Here is a 20,979-nt window from a genome sequence, read left to right as displayed (position 1 = left end):
ATTTTATTCCCTGACAATGTTCGCTGTGCAGAGTTTACACTGTGAGCGTGTGTGTGTGTTTGTGTGTGTGTGTGTGTGTGTGTGTGTGTGTGTGTGTGTGTGTGTGTGTGTGTGTGTGTGTGTGTGTGTGTGTGTGTGTGTGTTTGCTTGGCTGTGTATATGTGTATCCAATGGCAGCTGGATGCCCCTTCATCCATTTATCCTGCATCTCTTCTGCATTAGTAGGCTGCTGCAGACAACGCTGTCTTGAACATAATGCAGCAGAATCAATAGGCATACTTGAAACAGAAACTGTAGTATCTCTCACCTGACTATGTACCAGAATATTCCTTCTAACATCCAATGGCTGAAAAGAGAGCAAACCTTACTTTTTCCAAGCACGCTCTCGTGGGGATGAAGTCAACGTGCAGAAGCAGTTGAGTAAGCATCCAGTAAAAAGTGCAACTTCTACAATGGCTACGTGTGTGTATGTGTGTGTGTGTGTGTGTGTGTGTGTGTGTGCATTGACAAGCATCAGTAACTCAAAGAAAGAGAGGAAAGGAGGGAGGCTTCAAATAAAGATCTGCAGAGGAGCAGGGAGAAACGTGTCCGACTCGACAACAGCAGCGACTCTCTGCTGTGCAGCGGAGCAGCAGAGGCAGCCGGCCGGCCGACCGACTGACAGCACCGCTCCCCCTCAAGACCTCCACAGGAATCCAGGCCAAGTTCAAAAAGACGTCTCCTCGCCACATTAGAGGAGCCGCATACTGAGAGAAAAACAAGAGCTTAATGTCTGACCCGATAGCTCTGTGTGGTTTAAACCAGGGGACCAGGAAGGTGCAGGGTTCCTACGCATTTTCAATTAAAAAATTCCATACTTTTTCCAGATCTTGATTTGTTTTGATGATTTTGTCTGGTGTTCAATATGATTTACGCAGATAGACATCTTGCCCCTGCTAACTAGGTCATATCACTGTAAGATTTTTCTTCACAGCGACAAATATCAGAATATGTGAGATGATTGGCAGGGTTCCTACACGGTTTCCATTTTAAAATTCCATATTTTTCTCAGACCCTATGTTCTTGACTGGATTTCATTTTGGTCGGTATTTGATATAATGCATGCTGACAGCGGCTGGGTAATAAGAGCGTCCCTCTATCTGAACATTATTCTTCACATCAACAAAAACTGTGGACTCAAAGTGGGTCTACAACAACATAAAAGCTAGAATTATGTGTGTATTGGACCTGAACCACAACATTTTCCATACTTTTCCAGACATTTTTTTAAATTCACAAACTATTTAAGACCTGGAAATAATCAAATTCATTTTTAATACTTTTCCAGACTTTCCAGACCTGCGTAGGAACCCTGAAGGTGGTACGTCTTTGAAGCCAAGTTTCGGCATGGCGGGGAAATATTGTTGCAGCAGCAAAATTCGACTACAATGCATGCATTTGACAATACATTTCACAGTCTCATTTAAATTATCTAATCGTTCAGAATCAGGCAGCAGACCATAATTTATTTGTTTTCGCTGGCTCACCAGGAAAAAACATCTTATACCATCTTGTAACAAGAAAGCTAAGCCAGGACTGACCCTGGTTTTAATACGTTACTTCTGATTGGTGGAGCTGACTACAGGCCCAAAATGCCATTCACAAGCTACAGTAGAACAACTGTGAGAACAAAGACATAGTGATGAAAATTACAAGTAGCGAAGAAAGCTGGCATGAGGCTGCAATTCAGGAATGAACAACAGAGGCTGCATCTATTTCCTCATCCAGTATAGCACAGCCGATGAAACAAATGACTGTGTTTGGGAGAAAAGGCTCGGGATGGGTCAGGTGGGAATTTGTACTTGTACTAAAGTCTCTCTCTCTCTCTCTCTCTTACAGAGGCTGATGCTATTTTCTGCTGGCAGATCAAAGAGGGGAGATGCAAATAGGTCAAAGAGAGATGTTAGGCTGAAAAAACTCTTTTTTTACAAGTCGTTTCCCCCCATTTCTTTGTACATCTACACTCAATACAGAGCGTGAAGGCAATTCTTTAAAATGCACAAACTGCAGAGAAAGACAGGCAGGCAATCACACACAGAGGCATACAGTTTGTGCACACACACAGTGCACACAGACACACACACACACACACACACACACAGACAGGGTGTTATGGTACCAACCTGTCCGGAGGAGGCCAGTAGGTTGATGGTGGTCAGAAGCATCCAGCCGCGACTCGCCTCCTCACTCTGGTTCACCTCCAGGAACTGGACTATCGCTCGACTGGCTGCCTCTGGAGGAGCGAAAACACACACACACACACACACACACACACACAGACACACATACACAGATCAGCAGATGATAAATGACAGCTCATTGTGGTAGGCAGATGGGCTGCTAAAACAAACACAATGTTCGGTTACATGACAAGTGAATAAGCTTGGGTGATTGTGTGTGTGTGTGTGTGTGTGTGTGTGTGTGTGTGTGTGTGTGTGTGTGTGTGTGTGTGTGTGTGTGTGTGTGTGTCTGTCAGGGTGGGAAGTTCACAGCAGCCAAATGGTGGTAAATTATAATTGTGGCTGGTAAGTTGTCTTCTCTACCAGCCACTTCAGCAAGTAACCAACCATCATTTTTTTTTTTACCTATTATATTCTAAAGTTAATGGACAAAACAGATGCCTTGATGTGTGCTTGTGTGTGTGCTTGTGTGTGTGTGTGTGTGTGTGTGTGTGTGTGCACGCATGAGTGTGTATCTGTGTAGTTCAAGCGTGAAAAAATGTATTAGGTCTGACTGCCATCAGGAGGATGTAGACCTAAAAAAAAAGTCTCCAGTGGCAGGATGTGATCTCCCAACATTATCAGCCAGGCAGGAAATTGACATTTTCATCCACTAGCCACAGAGACTATCCACCAGCCTTCTTCACTATTTCATCCCCTTAGGTATATCTCCCAATGATGGCTGGTTACCTGGTTATGCCAAAGCGGCGGGTAGAGTAGACAAACTGACGAGCCAGAGGCAAACATTTCCTAGCATCTGGCTGGTTGCAATTTCCCACCTTTATTGCCAATTCTCTTCTAGCCCTCCACTCCCAAAACACAAACACGGCATTTAATCCTTTCAGCCTAACAGACAAACCTCCACTGCGATACATTTGTCCAATGACATCAGTGTCTACTGCTACAAAAATGTTCCTTTAAGAAACAGTGAACCTGTTCAGAAATGTTCGGACAGGCCCACGGGTCTCAGGTTTACAGTGAACGTGGATGAGCAACAAAACCACATGGGGCAGCGGCCTGGAGGTTAGAGAAGCAGGTTTGTGACCAGAGGGTTGCTGGATTGATTCCCATACAGGGGGGGGAGGGGGGAAGTGAATGATTGCTAGAATGTAAGCAACAATTTAAAAATGTCACTACAAAGTGTAGCCTAAATCAGTGATTCTCAACCTTTTTCATATCAAGGACCCCTAATCTAGTTCACATTAGGGACACGGATCCTCATTTGATGAAGATTTTGTCTCTCAAACCCAAATCTAAGAATATTTTTACTATTAGATATGATTTTGTCCAGAATTCCATGACATCTGTATTGTAGGTAGAGAGATAACAGAGAAACTATGATCAAAACAGTCATTCTTCTACATTCTCTAATTGTGTTAACTTCTTGTAAATTAAATAATGCTGAAGTTTAACAAGTCATCAATTTGCTGGGGACCCCCTGGAACCCCCTCAAGGACCCCTGATGGTCCCCGGACCCCACGTTGAGAACCACTGGCCTAAATAATATAATTTGGATGGAGAGCTTGTGAAATTGTGATGGTCAAGCGTCTCATTTGTGATTACTACAGCAGAAAAAAATGGAGCTAATATCACAATTCTTTTTTCTGCCCCATAATACACATCATCACATTTTTGTATTGTAATATATTGAATTTCAATATACCGTCCCATCCCTACAAGCAAGCTTTTGAAAAGGTTTTTTTAAAAACCTATCCGCATGGGGAGCTGATCCACGGCAGTTAACTGTGTTCAGCAAATCCAAATCGGTTGTTGTGGTGCTGACAGCGTAATGCTAAGTCAGTACAGAGAGAGTCGACTACTGACTGAATCCACAGAGGCCTGGGGACCAGCTGGAGGGGTGTGTGTGTGTGTGTGTGTCTGTGTGTCTAGTTGGAGGGGGTGGTATTACAAAATCACTGAGCCGTTCTCTGCTAGAAAACAGCATGTCACATGATCAGACAGAGAGAGAGAGAGAGCGAGAGAGAGAGAGAAAGATGATGGAGTGAGAGAAGAAGGAGAAAATAGAGACAGGGGAGCAGAAGACTGACAGTTTGCCTAAAATGCTACGTCTGCGTGTGCATGCATGCGTGAATGTATGTGTTTGTGAATGTGTGTGTATGTGTGTGTGTGTGAGTCTGTTTTACGTCTTTCCTGTGGGGAAGCCATGCATTAATTAAAGATGAGCCGGTGTCAGAGCTTTGAGAGGCTGCTGGCTCACCTGTGGTGAAGACTAACCTTCAGTGTCAGATTAAAGACACAGGACAGGATTTAGGAGGCCCTTTGGCCAAAAATATCCGCCGAGCAGGAAACTGCCAGCAGCCACCAGTCAGATGATGCTAAATTTTAACTTGCATCTACCAGCCACTCTGGCAGGAAACCAGCCATCATTTAAAGGTCCTGTTCTTTTCTAATAATCTTGTTGGCTGGTAAAATGAATGCAAAACGAATATGGCTAGTCAGTTGTAGGTTAAAATAGCCACTGTTCCAGAAGAACGGGAAACAAATTCAAGAGTGAAGACGGTATCACTGCATACTTTTGAAACTGCACAGGTTAATATTTCACACACTCCGGTTGAAATACAAAGCTGATGACACATGATGACACAGAGGCAATACAGAAGTGTCGTCATCTGTTTCTTTTTCTTCCAAGAAATGTTTGTTCTAGTGTTGCCACAATAGTACAATTTTGACAGTGGTACTGATATCAGCCCAGGTATCGATTCTGGTTTCAATTATGAAATGATACTAGAGCAAAAAATAACAATTTTAGCAATTATTTTTAGCAAAATGTAGCTATAAAATTAACCTCAAATAACATTAAATCACACTTTGTTGTTTGAAATATAATAATAATACATGTAGGCCTACATTTTGTTTTAGATTTTCATTGATAGTTGGGAAAATGGAAAACAGAAGCCAATTTCCAAAGACATACAGTATTTCACTCAAGCAAAACTTCCCCTGCTCTTGCATGTCAGCTGCAAAAACAGCACAGGAAGAATTGAGCAAATGATTACCCAACGTCACCTGGAGCAGAAGTTCTGGTAAAAAGTATTTCCGTTCATGAGCATGAATTTTATGTAGGCGGATGATAGTAAATACAGCATGAAAATCTTAAATTATAGTGCTAAATAGAGTACCAGTCCAGGAAATAGAGAATAGCACTAGAGAAGTGGATTTCTGACTGTAAGGTTGCCAGTTCAAATCTTGAACCAGCAGGGGAAAATCTGGACAGGGCAGATGAGCGTAATTTCCGTAAACAAACGATACCATCACAACACTGTGTTTTACATTGTGTGCTATTTGGTCAGATTTGGTGGGAAATCGGCTGGTTTGCTTTACGGCACAAAAGAGGAAGAGGACGCTGTTCTTCCAGAGCAGACGGAGCTAAAGCTTTCAGTTTCTGGCAGCAACAGATGGTGGAAGGAGTGAAAGGCGGATGGAAAAAAACGACTTCCAACATGTTTTTCCTCTTCAGTAAAGCCAAAGAGTAAACAAACACACCCGCAGCGACACCAGGGCGAGGGAGGGGGGGGGCAGGAGCATCCTCTTTGTGACAGGAAGCAACACGGTTATGGGAAATGAACACAACTAATCTGACAATGATATACGGATGTTTAAAAACGCTACATGCAGCACCTTTAGAGGTACATGTCAGAGGTGTCACCTGTGGATTTATTGGAGGCTCTTCGTCTGATCTCCGTCACCATGAGTCGGGAGACCTGGGTGGTGAACTGCAGCAGGTCGGAGAACTTCTCCGTCATGCTGCTGGGCGGAGCGTTCCCGAACACCTACAGATACACATTAGCTTTAGTTTATTAGAAAATAAATGAATAAAAGACTTGACACATAGAGATGAAAAACAGAGAGGAAAGAGAAACTACAAACTGTCCAAATAAGATGAAAATAAACCTCATAAAATCAAGAAAAAAGAAGAAAAGAAAAAGTACTGAAGTTAAGATGACAGCGACACAATTTACATTAAAACTCAGCACAAAATGGTACAAAAATGACAAGTACAGGTAACAAAAAGGGCCAAAAGTAACAAAGGTAGCCCTGAATTTCATTCCTTCATGCATTTAACACTCCATCTACCAAAAAGTGGAACTACTAAAAAGTGGAACTTATATAATGACTACATGTGTAATTTCCAAAGTCTCAAAAACTTTGAAAAATCTCAGCTCGCAAAACTGATTAAATGCATTTTTAAAAGGTCACACATGAAACATCTCATTTTTTATTCCTCTGGTTGCACTTCATAGTTGGCTTCTTTAAGCATTAAGTAGATTTTGTTATAATGTTGAGTATCAGAAGAACAGCTGCAGATCATGCCGAACCAGACCCAGGACTCCGGGTACAAAATTATCACCAGCATGAATGCTGGTCTATTTAGTCTGTAGTCGCTAAATTAGTTACTCTATCAGCCACTTTGGCAGGTAACCAACCATCAGTCGAAGGAACTTTTTATATTCAAAATCTAGTTAGCTGAAAGTGGCTGGTAAACATCGTAATCCAGTTGCACTTAAATTATCTAATCAACTATGATCGATCTTTACAACACCTGACTTCTGAAATGAAGGCAGAAGAATGTCTGGTTAATGGCCTGACATGAAGGATTGAGCACACAATTTATCATAAACATGCTTTAGACTAATGGTTCTCACACAGAGGGTTCGCAAGATGATTTCTGGAATCTGAAAATGTATATGCATATTGAATGTACTATATTCAATACCATGTTTTTCATCTTTGTGGCAAATTTTGTCCAGTAATCACAAAGGCAATCCAAGATATCCTAATTTTTGTTTGTTTTTTTTATTTTGTTGCCATCTTTGACACCAAGAGGTCATTGCAGTGGTGTTTTTGTACTGCAATTCCCAGAGATCACTTCACAGTCCAACAGTGTGGAAATTACTAACATTGCCTTCGATTTCAATTTCAAGGCTTTATTGGCATGAAAGTTCACAAACAATTCTGCCAAAGCATCAAGATAACTTTACATTTTATTAGTCTAAGCTTGTGTGTGTGTGTGTGTGTGTGTGTGTCAGTCATTGCCTCGACAGAAGAGGATCTGGGTTGCTGTGTTTTCAGCTCCCGTACCTAGACCCTCCACTGCAAAGTGAGCATCAGTAAACTATGCGAAGGAATTAATGTTTAGATCTCTGTGTTTTCCTGGCATGTCCTGATTTACAACCGCACAGCACACTGCAGTCTGTGCCTCTGGGAGAACAGGTCAAAGATAAACTACACTTGATTCAACAATGACCCATCATGTATTTATTTATCCGGTAAAGCTGAAATGAAACTAGGCCTGCAGCCAGGCATCCTGCTGCTCTGGGAGTACTCTACTTTTGAATTCTGACATGAATTATGCCACCAGTGAGTGAATCACAGCCAGCGCTGGATAATTAGCTGACACGTCAAGAGGCCCTTGGTAAGGCACTCCACTTTGACAAGAACACTCAACACTGCCTGTAGCAATGGCTGGAAAACAAACAGGGATGCTCTCTCAGTGCCATGCAGAGCAGATTGTAGATGCAGGAACCATCGTGGCATGTGATGTCGCTGTATTGGCCTGAATCCTGCATCGGGGTTATTTGAAATCAGGGCAATTTTAAGTAATATAATTTCCCTTAGTTGTCGTTTATGCACGGGCACACACACAAATACACACACAAACACAGACAGCAAAAACCCGAGGGAGTCCCAAGTTTTGGGAGCCCTCTACTCTGGGACCATGTAGGTTTGTGAAAGCCCTCAGTGTCGATACTATGGATTACGATACAATATGATTCCATACGATTTGATACTTCACCTAGTATCAATATTGTACACAGTATATATGACTGAAATCTGCAGTGAATTGATACAAACTATACAGGGTATCTTTGTAGTACTGTGATACATGATTATGCGGATTAGGGGACAAACTGACCAAAACCTGAATTTAATATATTCATTCCTCTTTTTTAGGTAAATTAAATGTCAACAATATACACTTCTGTGTACTCGAGTGTGCTCAACATAATAACATGATACACACTGAAAACACACAATTCTTTGTTCTCTAGTGAGATGAACTTCAGATAAAATGTAAACATACACACACTAGTGAACAGGCTTAGTTCCATTAGATTTAACCGCAGGCTGTTGGAAAACATCCAGGTGGTATCTAGTCAGGTGCGTGCCTAAATTATTTGTGTTATCAGAGTATTTTAATATCAAATGGCAGAGTTTACAGGTTACGTTACTTTTATTCATGTGTATTCATGAGTTCATGTCGGCCCTTTTTGTTTTAGATTCCTGAGCATCTATTCGGTTCATGATGACACAGCGCAAACTGAAAGGACACCAACTTGTCTGGCTAACACCATGCATGCATAGACACAATGAATTAGGCTACCATAATTGTATTTTACCAACATGACATGTTTTCAGGGCTTGACAACACTTAGGCTAATCTTCTTTTCTTAACTATCATTGACAAGGAACACCATCACAGCACCCAAAATGGATCTGAAACAAAATGGACTTAGACGGCCAAATATTAACATTATATGGGAAAACTGTTTGGTCAAGTGGGCCTCTGTACTTCTCAAAGCTGCCGTGAAATGATCGCTAGAGTGACACCCACAGGAACGAAGTACTTTACAAAAACACAAAAACAACACAACTCAATATGTATCAATATGTGGACTTGCAGAACTGATTCTGAACTGGGACCATCTAGGTTTGTCCACAAGCCTCGGGACTGCCTATATGTGTCCCCTGCCTTGGGACGTCTCTGTTCACCCCTCCAGCCCTCCCTCCACCCCTGCTGTGACTTACCCTGTTGAAGACGGGCAGCATCATGTAGAGTTTCTCCTCCTGCTCCTTCTGGGTCATGTGGCGAGGCGGGTGGCAGAGTTCGGAGAAGAGGCGGCGCAGGTGCATCAGGCCCAGCGCGTTGTCCTGGGGGCTGCACTCCTCCTGCCGCGGCCGCCCCATGATCCTCTTCACCATGTTCATCTTGAGCGGCTTCGTCAGGGCAAAGGCAGCCCTGCGGGGGGGGAGACAGGAGGTCAATGGCATGTTTCCAGAGGGCTTTCAGGTGACATAATGACCACTAGCAACCAACTCCTGGCAATCTCCACAGAAACTTCACCGTGTCTGTTCTGTGCTGTTTTTGCTGGGAACTGATCATTTCATAAGTGATACATCTGATTGAGTTTGTGTCTCTGTAGTTATTTGTAGTACAGATTAGTGCTAAAGTCAAGACGGTTTACTGTGTCACAGTAACAGGAACAAAGATGCATTATTGGACCTTTCACTTAGATCTACTTTGAGTCATGGATCGACATCTTCATTTTTTGTTTTTTAGAGATCTCTCTTTTTCTAGCTTGGTATTTAGTCATTATTTCCACATAGCCAATTCCCCAAAGGATCTTCAAGATTGTTGCTAGGAGATTTCTGACATAATTGCAAAGCTGCCAAACCATACAGACAAACATCTGTTGATAAGAAGCAGAAAAAAAGCATAAGACACTGCATCGTTTTACATGCAAATAAAAAAAAAAATTGAAGTGCAGTGGAGATAACTGAATCCCTGACGCATGCTCTTTTTCAGCAACGGCCTGGCTCACACTTTACACATTTACACACCAGGGAGCTACAACCACAGTCTTCTGTTGGCACTGAACAACTCCACTGAAACAGTTGGGGATTAAGTACCTTGCTCAAGGGCACAGTGACAGTAGTGCCTGAAGGAGGGGAGAGTGATTCTCATTGACTTTCCCCCACCTGATATGAGCCTCTAGGGCTCCATGATATCAGTGAAAAAAATCATATTGCAGTTCTTTTGCTGAATATTGCAAATGAGATATGAAAAACCCTTTCAACCTCTTTCCTAAGCTCTTATTTCCTGCCATTGCACTTCTCTATCATACCTAATCATTCTAGGGTTTCTGGTATATTATTACATCTATAATGAGGGCACGATGGCTCTGACCCTTGCACTCCTTCCTATTGGTTGCATGTAATGCTGGTGATTTAGCAACGGTAAGCTTGTTCTACTTTTGCACTCGTATGTTGCTGAGGATACGAGCATCAGCTAAATGCCTTAAATGTAAATCTAAAATGTAAAATAAACCAGACACTTTTTCTGAAACCGTGGGATTTCCTCCATATCTGAAGACCAGCTATATAAAAGCCCTGGCTAAGGTTACATCCCAGAACTGTGCATCAACTTCCACAGCTAAGCTGAGGTGAACTGCGGCTAAAAAGCACTGACAGTTTACTTCCAATCCTCTTGGAAAGTGAGCCAGCTCGGTGGATGGTTAAGAGACGTGACAGTCTACCATGCAGTCCAGAATCCCCCTTTTCCCCCTGGAGGAAGTGCACTCCTCAGAGTGGATTACTCTCACTTCATGGCCTTGAGAAAACAGGCCTCCCCCTCCACAGACTGGTTTCAACAATGAATGCTACCAATGGGATCTAGAGATACACTGATCAGGTTTTCTGGGGCAGATTCAGATTTTGTAACAGTGTGACTGGCTGATCACCAATCTAATCATCGATCTAATTGACTTTACCCAGAGAACAGCACATCAGGTGAAAGTGTGCAGCAAGCATAAATAGTAAAATTCTAATATAGCACTGTGTTTAACAGATGTTGTTATGGCTGATGGCATAACTAACCTATCCATGTGTAAATACATCAAAGATTCTATCCAGACATAGTAATTACATGAATGTGTGATGACTGAGGTGCTTAGTCACTTATTGCCACTGGTAGTAGGTAAACTGGTTCTAATCTATGATTATGGTCTGTGAAATTCAAAACACGTCAGAAATGACCCGTCAGTGGCAGATAGACAACAAACCTCAGCTACTAACATTCTACTGACTGAGGCAAATTGTCTCTTTAATACTTTTGACAGCATACATTCAACTGCTTTCTGATCTGGCGATTGAAACTTTTTGATCGGGCAGTTGAAATGATGGTAGGCCAATCACCAATCTAACAACAGCGTTAATCGGCTGATTATGATCAATGACCGATCAATTGGGGGGGGGGGGCAAAGGTCCCAGGCTGGACCTTTGTCACACGTCATCCCCCTCTCTCCCAATCTTTCCTGTCTTTCTCTATCTAATACAGACAAAAATGCTGTAAGAAAAGTAATCATTTAAAAATAATCTAAAGGTATCCAGGCAGGGTCCAAAACTAACACCTGCCAAGTGCCACAATGCCAGCACAATTTGTCTTTGGCAATACAATAAAGGTCACCTGCCACACTGGCCAGTAGCCTAACTTTCTGAGAATCTAACATTTGAATGCCTCCTCAGTTATATACAAACGTTGGTTTTGCATGTTGTAAAACTTTGTCCCAGCTGGCTACTGTACGCTCTGACTGTGAGCCAATCAAATCAAAGCCAAACAATGGCTCTGTATCAAACAGGCTCTTGATTTGCTGCCCGTTATGTTGCTCTGCACCAAGTGGTAGAGTCTAAACTTCTGTAAACTCTGACAAATTTCTATTAAAAATTACATTTCTATTAAAAACATACATACATACCCTTAAAAAGTATTATTTGGCAGGTATTTTTTTTTGTTTATACCAGTACTTAGCCAAACAGTTAATTTCAGACACTGTAGGTGTAGGGCATAGGACACTGGAGAACCTATTTGCAATGAGAAGTGTCCTCATTCACATAATCCAGTTGCCCAGCACAACCACTGTATTCTACTGTTTGCCACTGTCACACCCCACTCCAAGGTTCTTGCTCAAGGGAACCTCAACAGTGGTTGATGAGGGAGGGGAGAACATTTCTCATTGACTTTCCCCACCCAGATTTGTGATGGCCAATCAAAGCTGGATTCAAACCAGCCACCTTCCAGGTTCGAGCCCCTCTGAGTGAGCTATTTCACTCTTGGCAAGCTTCTCCCCCTGTTGGCCGTGTATATGAATTTGATGCTATTGTTGTGATATCACTACCACTGGTGCTTTGGAGATCTTGGGTATTCCGTATGCTTTTAATAGTTTGTTGTCTTGACCACATGCCAAGAATAGATGATTTTGAATGATGTAAATGTGACTGAGATTGCACTTCTTTGCCGCTGGCTCCACATGTTTCCTCTTTCCTATAAATATGACCCAACTGCGCTCTATTCCTGTGCCCCTGTTGAAATGTTGTGTTTTACAATAATGAATAAAAACATTAGGCTATCAGCATTGAGGATAGACGTGTGCAGCAACTTATTCAAGGTCTGTCTTGACCTCTCAACAACCCACATCAACCGTCTCCCCATCTCTCTCATCCCTTTAAGGACAGCCATAAAAGACAGCAAGGACGTGAAGAGCAACATAAATGGAAGAGAAAGACAGCCACAAAGAAGCTTTCAAGTGCAATGCTGATTTACAGAAGTGTGGCATCCGCGGTATACACCAAATTACTCAGACCAAAGGTTTTAGTAAGTCGTCTGCCCACACAGCAGGGCTGCCCTCTCTGTGAACTCATACCCAAACAGCAGCCCCTTTAACATCTACCATTTGGTGGACACTTTTATCTAAAGTGCCTGACAGGACCAGGAGTGCATACGTTTTTAGCATGCACAGTCCCAGAGGAATGAAACCCCGAAACCTGGCAGTGTTAGTGCCTGGCTCTACCCATTAAACATTACAAGGAATAGAACCCCTAACCCCAGCAGTGAGTGCCACACTATCTATTATTATCTACACAGCATGAAGGAGGGCTCCTACAATGGCTGACACTGTGTACAGTAGGGGTGTAACGGTACATGTATTCGTCCCAAACCGCCACGGTACGGACGTTACGGAGTTCCACCCGGAAACCTTAAGCTGTAAGCCAACAACAGTTAGCAACATGCCATGCTAAGTGTAGCTCAAGCTACTACTGAGTCAGTCACACTATGGCGAGTGCAAATGAGACACAGGAGCTAGAAGACCCGCCTGCTTCTTTCAAATCAGCTGTGTGGGAAAATTTCAGGTTCCCAATGAACTACCAACAGCAGTGGAGAGCGAGTGGTGGATCAGACGAGTACGGTGTGTCGGCGTTGTAGGGTATGTGTGCGGAAACACATCGAACATGCTAACGCATATTCGACGGCATCACCCAGATGTGCCAATCACCGGAGCTAGGCAAAAAAAAAACAGGAGTCCAACTACTTATCCCCGCTGCTTTTAAGCAGCCTCTAGATGCGAAAGCAGACAGGGCCAAAAACATTACCGAAGCATGTGGCATTTACATTTTACTGCTTAATACACTACAGGCTGTACCAACTACCTCTGGGGAGACTATACGACACTAGGTGGAACAAACTGTAACTTGCACTACTGTCTGTTCAAAATAAATGAAAAGAAACCTAGCCTTATGCATTTGGGGTTTTTTGTTGCTTTTTTCCCGTTGTACCGAACTCGTACCGAACCGTGATGTCCAAACCGTGGTGTGAACCGAATCGTGACTTCAGTGTACCATTACACCCCTAGTGTACAGTAATACTGGAGGAGAGATGTAGGATAAATGAATGAAGTGACACTTCGACAATGGCTACCACTGTAAATATAAACTGTACAACCTGGACTTACAGGTCCTCTATTCATATGATCCAAGATGTTTAATGTAAACATTGCTGAAATTTGTTAATTGTCATCATCCCTTTCCAATCACTATAATTGAAAATACAGAAGGTGCAGCTTCAGTAGGCTATTGCAGTCCATTTTTCCTATGCATATCTATGGAGAAACTGGACAGGAAAAACTCAATAAATATTTAAAATTCTGTATTTTCCAAAACTGTGATCCCAGACCTGTCTGAAACTTCAATAACTGGACTCTTATGTCATCCATAAATTCACCATATACTAGAGATGCACCGATTGCAATTTTCTTGGCCGATTCCGATTTCCGATTTTTTAAAAGTCTGACCTGCCGATTCCGATTTTGGCCGATTCCGATTTTCTTTCTAAGAACTATAATTGACAGCACACACAAACATTTTTGTAACTTTTCTTTAATGGAAAATTAAAATTAAATTGTATGTTCATAATAAAACATTGACTATTAATAACTTACATTTTCTCCAAAACTGCACCAGGTTACAGGACCTTCTCTCACTCTCACTCAAACAAATCTCAAAATAAAAAAGTGCTCCAGGTTACTGGACAGAGCTTTTTTGAACAAATAAAATCCAAATGAAAATGAATTGCAGTATATCCCACTTTATACTTTCCCGAAAGAAAACAGGTGCAACAGATCTATATAACAACACACGGACTATTACTATTATGGACTATTATACAACCGGTAGTTCCGACCAAGCAATCTGATTGGTCAACTAGACATTTAGAACGTGATCAAATCAGCATGACAGCACACCTAGCCGTGCTCATCACTAAATATTACTCCGCCATATTATCATACAATATATTTAAATATAACGCTACGCTAACTCTGTTCAGCCTTGATGTTACCAGACGCTCTGCATCCTCCATCAGCTGTGCCGGTGAGTCGGTGACACGGCGCTACTAGCTTAAAAATACATGTGAAGTTCGCGGACATAGTAGCTAAATCTGTCCATGGAAAAATTATTTTTTTCAGCAGATATCTTAGTTACAACAAGATTGCTAGCAAGGCAGTTTTGTGTTTATATGTGTGGTATTTATTCAGTTTGGGAAATCCCGCGATCTCTAGAAAGCATTAGCTCAACTTGGCTGGCTGACTCAACAGGGACTAGAAATCGTCTCTGTTGCTAGGTCGTTACTAAGGCTCCGCCTACTTGCTGGAGTAGTAAACTAGGTTCCATTACATAGGAGTCTACTGACGTGACTGATTGTTTTCCAGTTATTAGTCAGATCCCATGTATTTCCAGGGAAACGGAGATAACACTAGCAAAACGTTTTTTATTTTGAGAGCGAATTGCCCCACAATATGAATACATTTTGTTTGTATCTTTTATTTTGTTGGTAACTGTTGTATAATCGCAATATTACACTCGAGGGTGTGCGTTACCGTCATTATTGGCACGACAGTGATGCGGTCAGGACCGAGGCGCTTGCGCCGAGGCCCGTAAGCGTCACGGTAACGCACACCCTCTCGTGTAATATTGCTTAATTACAGCGGAGTTTTTACCGTTGTCTTAAATTTGACCGGCACAGAATCGGATATATGAGACTAATCGGCCGATTCCGGTCACCGGCCGATCGATCGGTGCATCTCTACCATATACCCCATACTGTACTTAGGTATTCTGGTTGAGAGTCCAGCCTACACCCTAAAAATCCCATTGAGGGACCTGGTCCCAGCTTTGTTAGCAAGACAAAAAAAAAGTTTAAAAAGGAAACCACTAAATACAATCTAAAAATGACAAGTGAGTAACAGACAAGAAATGTTGAGCACATTTTTTGGCAGTGTTATTATCATTATTATTTTATTTTATTATTATTTAAATTTTATGCTTTAACATCAACATATTTGTTTTCACTTTAATAATAATTAACAGAGTGCTTTGTATAGAACTCAGACAAAAAATCCACAATAAATGTGTTATATGAAATAACTGGATACTTCTTTTTTAATTGGCTCAAACTCAAAGCCATCCTTTCATTACGACTAAGAATCGGCGATCATGAAGGCTGTTGTGTTAAATATCACTCAACGGGAAAAGGTCTTTAGCATTATGTAAGTCACATTCTCTTCAGCGACAGACCTAAGAGGACTTCACAAAAATAAAGGACATGAGAAATGCTGCCGTAATCATGCACTGGGTTACATAATTCAATCTGTCATATCTGTCTTCTGGGTTTCTTTCTTCAATCTGAAGGAAATTCCATAAGCGAATGACCGCAGACTTTTTGCAAGAAGGATGTTGGGCTAATCTCATATACAATTTAGACACAGGATGAAGACCACACAAGACACGAATGGTTAGGGTTGAAATTTACAATGCAGTCTGTGTTGGCAGTGATATGTTCCACAATGCAGTTCTTCCTTAACACCAGCTCTGCCTGTCTGAGATAAGGCATTAGACCAAGCCCTACAGTAAGTATCCTTCCAATACAACACAATCATACCGCTGCCTGCTGCAGAAAGTGATAAAAGTGTTTGATGAGCATGTGACAGAGGACTTTATTTTCACAGATGTAGCAATTGTAGAAGTCCCACTTTTACTGCATGCTTTCTAAACTAAGATTGATGTCAACTGTACTGATTCCTGCAGGGGGGGGAATGCGTCATTTCAGCCAAACAGAATAGGACATACTGTACATAAAAATAAAAATAAAAAACATCTAGTTCCTAATGGCTAAAAAGAGTTCCCCCTATGTTGACCATTAACACACTAGGGCTGCACTTTCGCTTCATCCACAAGAGGAAGTGTATGCAAAAGGTTTTGCCGTTTTTTCAGCCATAGGAAGTTACAAGGCGTGATCTGGTTAACTACAGAGCTGAGAGATACTTTTAAGTGTTAAAATAAACTAATTTGGTTCTACTGTAAAGCATTATAGAATGAGCTGCCTGCAGTTTTATTGTGGGTCAGATGCAGGACAAATGCATGAAGGGGGATGTTTACATTGGTTACCACTGTATGTGTGACTGTGTATACAGAGTCTGTTCAGACTTAACACAGGTTTTGTTTTGTTACTGTTAATGTACAAACCATTTGAGATGATCATGATCAGACCATAAACCTGCTTATCAGAGTGAACTATTTAAAGATGCCCTAGAACGTTTTCACCGGAAACAGTTTTCCACAGAACCACTGTGTTGCTTTCAGAGGAAAATGAGTCCTGAATTTCGACTGCATGTCAAAGACAGAGACTCAGCAGTTTGTCATAGCCAGGACAGGGGGAAAAAAAACTGTTTGTCTACAGGTTACAGTGGGAGGAAAATCCCCAAATTCACCACACAGGTTCACTACTTCACCAGCCAACTCGGTCTATGGATTAGGCTAGAAACTCCAAATGATGGTTGTTTTACCAAAGTGGCTGGTAGAGTAGACAAACTTACTAGCCACAGACAAAGTCAACATCAGGCTGGTGGTAATTTCCCATCCAGCTCATGGCAGAGATTCAACAACCATTACACAGTTAGTATGAGCAAGGATAGGAAGAGGCTGGTTGATGATACCACACACAAGGCAGACACTGATGGAAAAATGAAATTAATATGGGGCCAATTATTAATCCTTAGTGTGCCTTATCAAGATCATGTTTATGGACGTAGAGCCTAATCAGGTCTCTCCACTGCTAACATCCTTCCTCTTTCTGCCTTGAAACATACATCAGCGTGGTTTGACCTTTGCTTCCAACACATTCATACCAGTTCATAATCCAAACAAGGTTAGACTCACATGACCCGGTCCATCTCATAAACAAAACAAACTGAATTCTGCACCGAACAAATGGGCAGACCGCCGGCCGCAGTAAAACAAAGAGGCACATGTAGGAGTAGGGGAGGCTTTGAGGAAAGAGGCCATACATCTGAACCACATTTAGCCGAGCAAGCACACCGGCAGTGGGGTTATAAAGCGATCAAGATGTAGCCATAGGCTCAGCAGAAAAGCCAGTCTACATTTGTTGGCCGAAATGGAAACCCAGGCTGGGCCACAGACAAGCCTCTTGAAAACTTGCCAGTCAAGGAGAAAATCATGTTGGATGTCAGAAACTGTGAGGCCAAAAGCAGAAGCAGTTGGCTGGAGGCCGATTTAAAAATATCCAGCTCACTAGGCCAGGTTCCTGAGTCATTGTTGAAGCTGTGAGCCTCCCAGGCAGACAATAAACAGAAACAACGGAAACCAGCGGAAGCTTCTTTAGAGCCTTGCATTTGTTTGGAGAGTCTCAGTGGATCTCACTCAGTCAAACCTGGTGTTTGACTGAATTTTTAAAAGCAGATCCCTTTTCTAGCAAGATGATTCATGGAATCTGAAAAAATAAATTATTTTCAATATACATTTCTATTAGGTGCTATGTCTTTGTCATAAATGCCCTTTTCTTGTTAAATAATAAATGTTTGCTGCCTCTAGGCTTATCCCAATGATTAAGTGGAAAGGGGAAAATAGAAATCATCATTTTGCGTTCACCATTCTGCATGTTTATGTCTGCAACAGAAAGTCACAAGTAGAAATCACTATTTTCGGGGGTTGTCCATCAAAAAGGTTGAGAAGCACTGTTCAGGCTGAAATAGCCCACCTATATTTTGTAGCATCAGGTGAGTATAATGTAGCTCCAGGCTCAGATCAAAGCTGGCATTTATCTCCAACAGATTCTGAATACCGGGCCCTATGTACCAGACAGATACTGAAGCAGGCAAGAGTATTGAGAGAATGGTAGAGTCAGTGCACAGCGGGGACGGGAACACAAACTGGGGCAAACACATGTCATACGACTCAGCACAAGGCAGAGCTGGAAAATCAACAAAAGGGGAGGCAGTGATCCGCAGACAAATGCTGGATTACAACTCACTCCACCTACTTGGTAAGCAGCGGGTGTCACCAAACCACAGAATCTAGGCCTAGGACACGTCATTTAGAATACTGTTTGTACCTCCACTATCAGCACAGGGCTCTATAGTGCAACCACTTTGCTCACAAAGGCACCCAAAATTGAAATTATGCAACCTGGAAATTAAATTTGCGTGCACTGGTGCGCCTAAAAGTAATTGTCTTCGTGCAGCGTCTTAGGAGCAAGTATGGCAACTCCATCTCCTTTTATCTATTTTGTTCCAGCCAATGAAACACCAACCTGATTTTCTTTACCTGAAAGCTGTCTTTTTTTTTGATTGGCTAAAATTAAGTCCCCTTCCTGACGCTTCCTCTCACAAGAACCAGTGTTGTCCACAAGCACCAGCTATCATCCAGATGATACTGGTCAACTTCTATCCAGCCGATCCGTTGTGAAAACGAAGAGGAAACTTCAATGACTTTGTGTGACTCCAGTTGGGATTTTTTATAACTTGTAAGTTGCTGAGATGTGACATAAAGGGCAGAAAGCACAGTGGTAAACATTACTGATATTAGACCTATATGTTATTGATTGCCATATGTAAATAATTAGTGTTGACATATGTTCCTATTATACATATCTGGATAATAATAATCTGTAGTATATCTATGTAGTTTAATGTATAGCCTAAACTTTTGCTGGTGCCCTTAAGTTTTGGAGGTCAGGAGCACCAGTGTTACCAAAAAGTTCATTTAGAGCCCTGCAACAAGGCAGTCACAATAACCTTTTTGTACAAGCAATAACCATGAATAACATGCATTAAAGTGTTATGTCTAGATTTGTTGCACCAAAAATTGGTTGGCCTAACTGGCTGGCCATAGTCCCAGAAGTGGAAATATTAGCAAGGCCTAAACGTTTAAGTAGATTTAGTTAACATTTAAATAGACAACAGGTTATGAAGGGAAATTACCACCAAATTCTGGTAAATGTTGTCTGTGGTTTGTCTGTCTTGTTAGTCTGCCAGCCATTTTGGGAGATAAACTTGTTTAGATGTTTATTACTATTTCAAAAATCTATTTGGCAGGCACTATAGTGGAAGTGGCTGGTGAATTTTGTATCCACTCGTCACTATAGCAGGTGGGGAAAAAAGCTAGATGCTTATCTTCACTATGAGTTATTTATGATGACTCTCTACAGCTATGACAAAATGTCTAATTTACAGAAGCATCAGCCATTTCTGTCAGACCAGGTACTGGCTGAAGCAAAGACAATTGAAGCAAAGGCGTCAATGGCATGTTGACTCCTTGGCAGCAGGGTCCTCAGCCTGCTTTCTTGGCCCTCCAGCCTTTTTCAAAGCATTCTCTTTAAGAGGACGCCAGCTTCAATGAGCATCTGACAAAGAACGAGTTAGCGCTAACTCCTGGGAGATGAAGGCAGCCAGTGCCCTGGAAAAGCCCAACTCTTCAAAGGCTTGTGTGGTTGTTCCTCTGGAGAATGTGATGTAATCACAGAAATGTCTCCTCTCTGACAGTTTCAGGGGTAGGTGGAGGCTGGGGAGCTCGACAAAGAAAAAAAAACTGGGTTGGCAGGAGTTAGATAAAACCAAACTTATAAAACAAAACGCAAATTTGAAGAAAGAAAAAGGCTATGTAGACAGGGTGTGAAATTCACACCCATCAACAGCCAAATGCTGGGGATTTCTGGCTGTGAATGGCAGTTTTGTCAGCTCTACTAACCATTTTGACAGGTAACTAACCACATTCACTCTGATACCTTTCTTTGTTAACTGACAAAGCACATTTTATGAAGAAACACATTTGCTGTGCAGCATTCACACGTGCTACCTGTTTTTCTAAATACAATCAGATCACACTGAAGTTTTCCCCAAATTAATTAATACCAAAAACTAAAAGAAATTTTGAGTTGTCAAAAGAATCCAAGAATCTGAACCATTTCAATAACATTAAACACCTGTAGATACTTTAAAATCAATACTGATACCAAAGATTGGTAAGGTACCAATGGGTATCTTTTTCAAAAGCTCCACTCTACAGGAGGCATAATCTATTTAGAGTGAGCTACATTGGAGCAGCTTCAAACTAGCATATTATAGCTTTCCGACTGATGCACAGCTCGCAACAAGAAGGTAAGAAGAGCCAGAAGGGCAGGAAATGATCTGATGCCAAACAAGTCCAGACAGGACTAGAGATGACAGCTTCCTCACTGGATCTATTTAGGCCTTTAGTAAACAAGGCCTGGGGTGTCACCAGTGTGGGAAATTAACAA

The 20,979-nt window shown here is 41.8% G+C and overlaps 1 protein-coding gene across 1 annotated transcript in view; it reads right to left on the bottom strand.

Annotated features, from left to right (window-relative positions):
* wdfy3 (WD repeat and FYVE domain containing 3) overlaps window positions 1–9,290 on the bottom strand; it is a gene marked incomplete at its 3' end in the record, with an annotated part of 78,306 nt that extends 69,016 nt beyond the window's left edge. The window contains exons 1-3 of the mRNA XM_071544457.1: window positions 9,087–9,290; window positions 5,926–6,049; window positions 2,163–2,272 (exon numbers count right to left, since the gene is read on the bottom strand). Of these exons, the coding sequence (XP_071400558.1) occupies window positions 2,163–2,272; window positions 5,926–6,049; window positions 9,087–9,266 (414 nt within the window). The remainder of the gene's footprint in view (window positions 1–2,162; window positions 2,273–5,925; window positions 6,050–9,086) is intronic.
* Window positions 9,291–20,979: the final 11,689 nt, after the last annotated feature.

Source organism: Centroberyx affinis, unplaced genomic scaffold (genome assembly GCF_046629955.1).
Source record: "Centroberyx affinis isolate AG114_WGS23_722 - 3 ecotype Tasmania unplaced genomic scaffold, CSIRO-AGI_Caff_v1 ptg004590l_1, whole genome shotgun sequence".
In the NCBI taxonomy this organism is placed as follows: Eukaryota; Metazoa; Chordata; class Actinopteri; order Beryciformes; family Berycidae; genus Centroberyx; species Centroberyx affinis.
The sequence above is the reverse complement of the archived record's forward strand: the minus strand, read 5'-3'. Positions and strand labels throughout refer to the sequence as shown.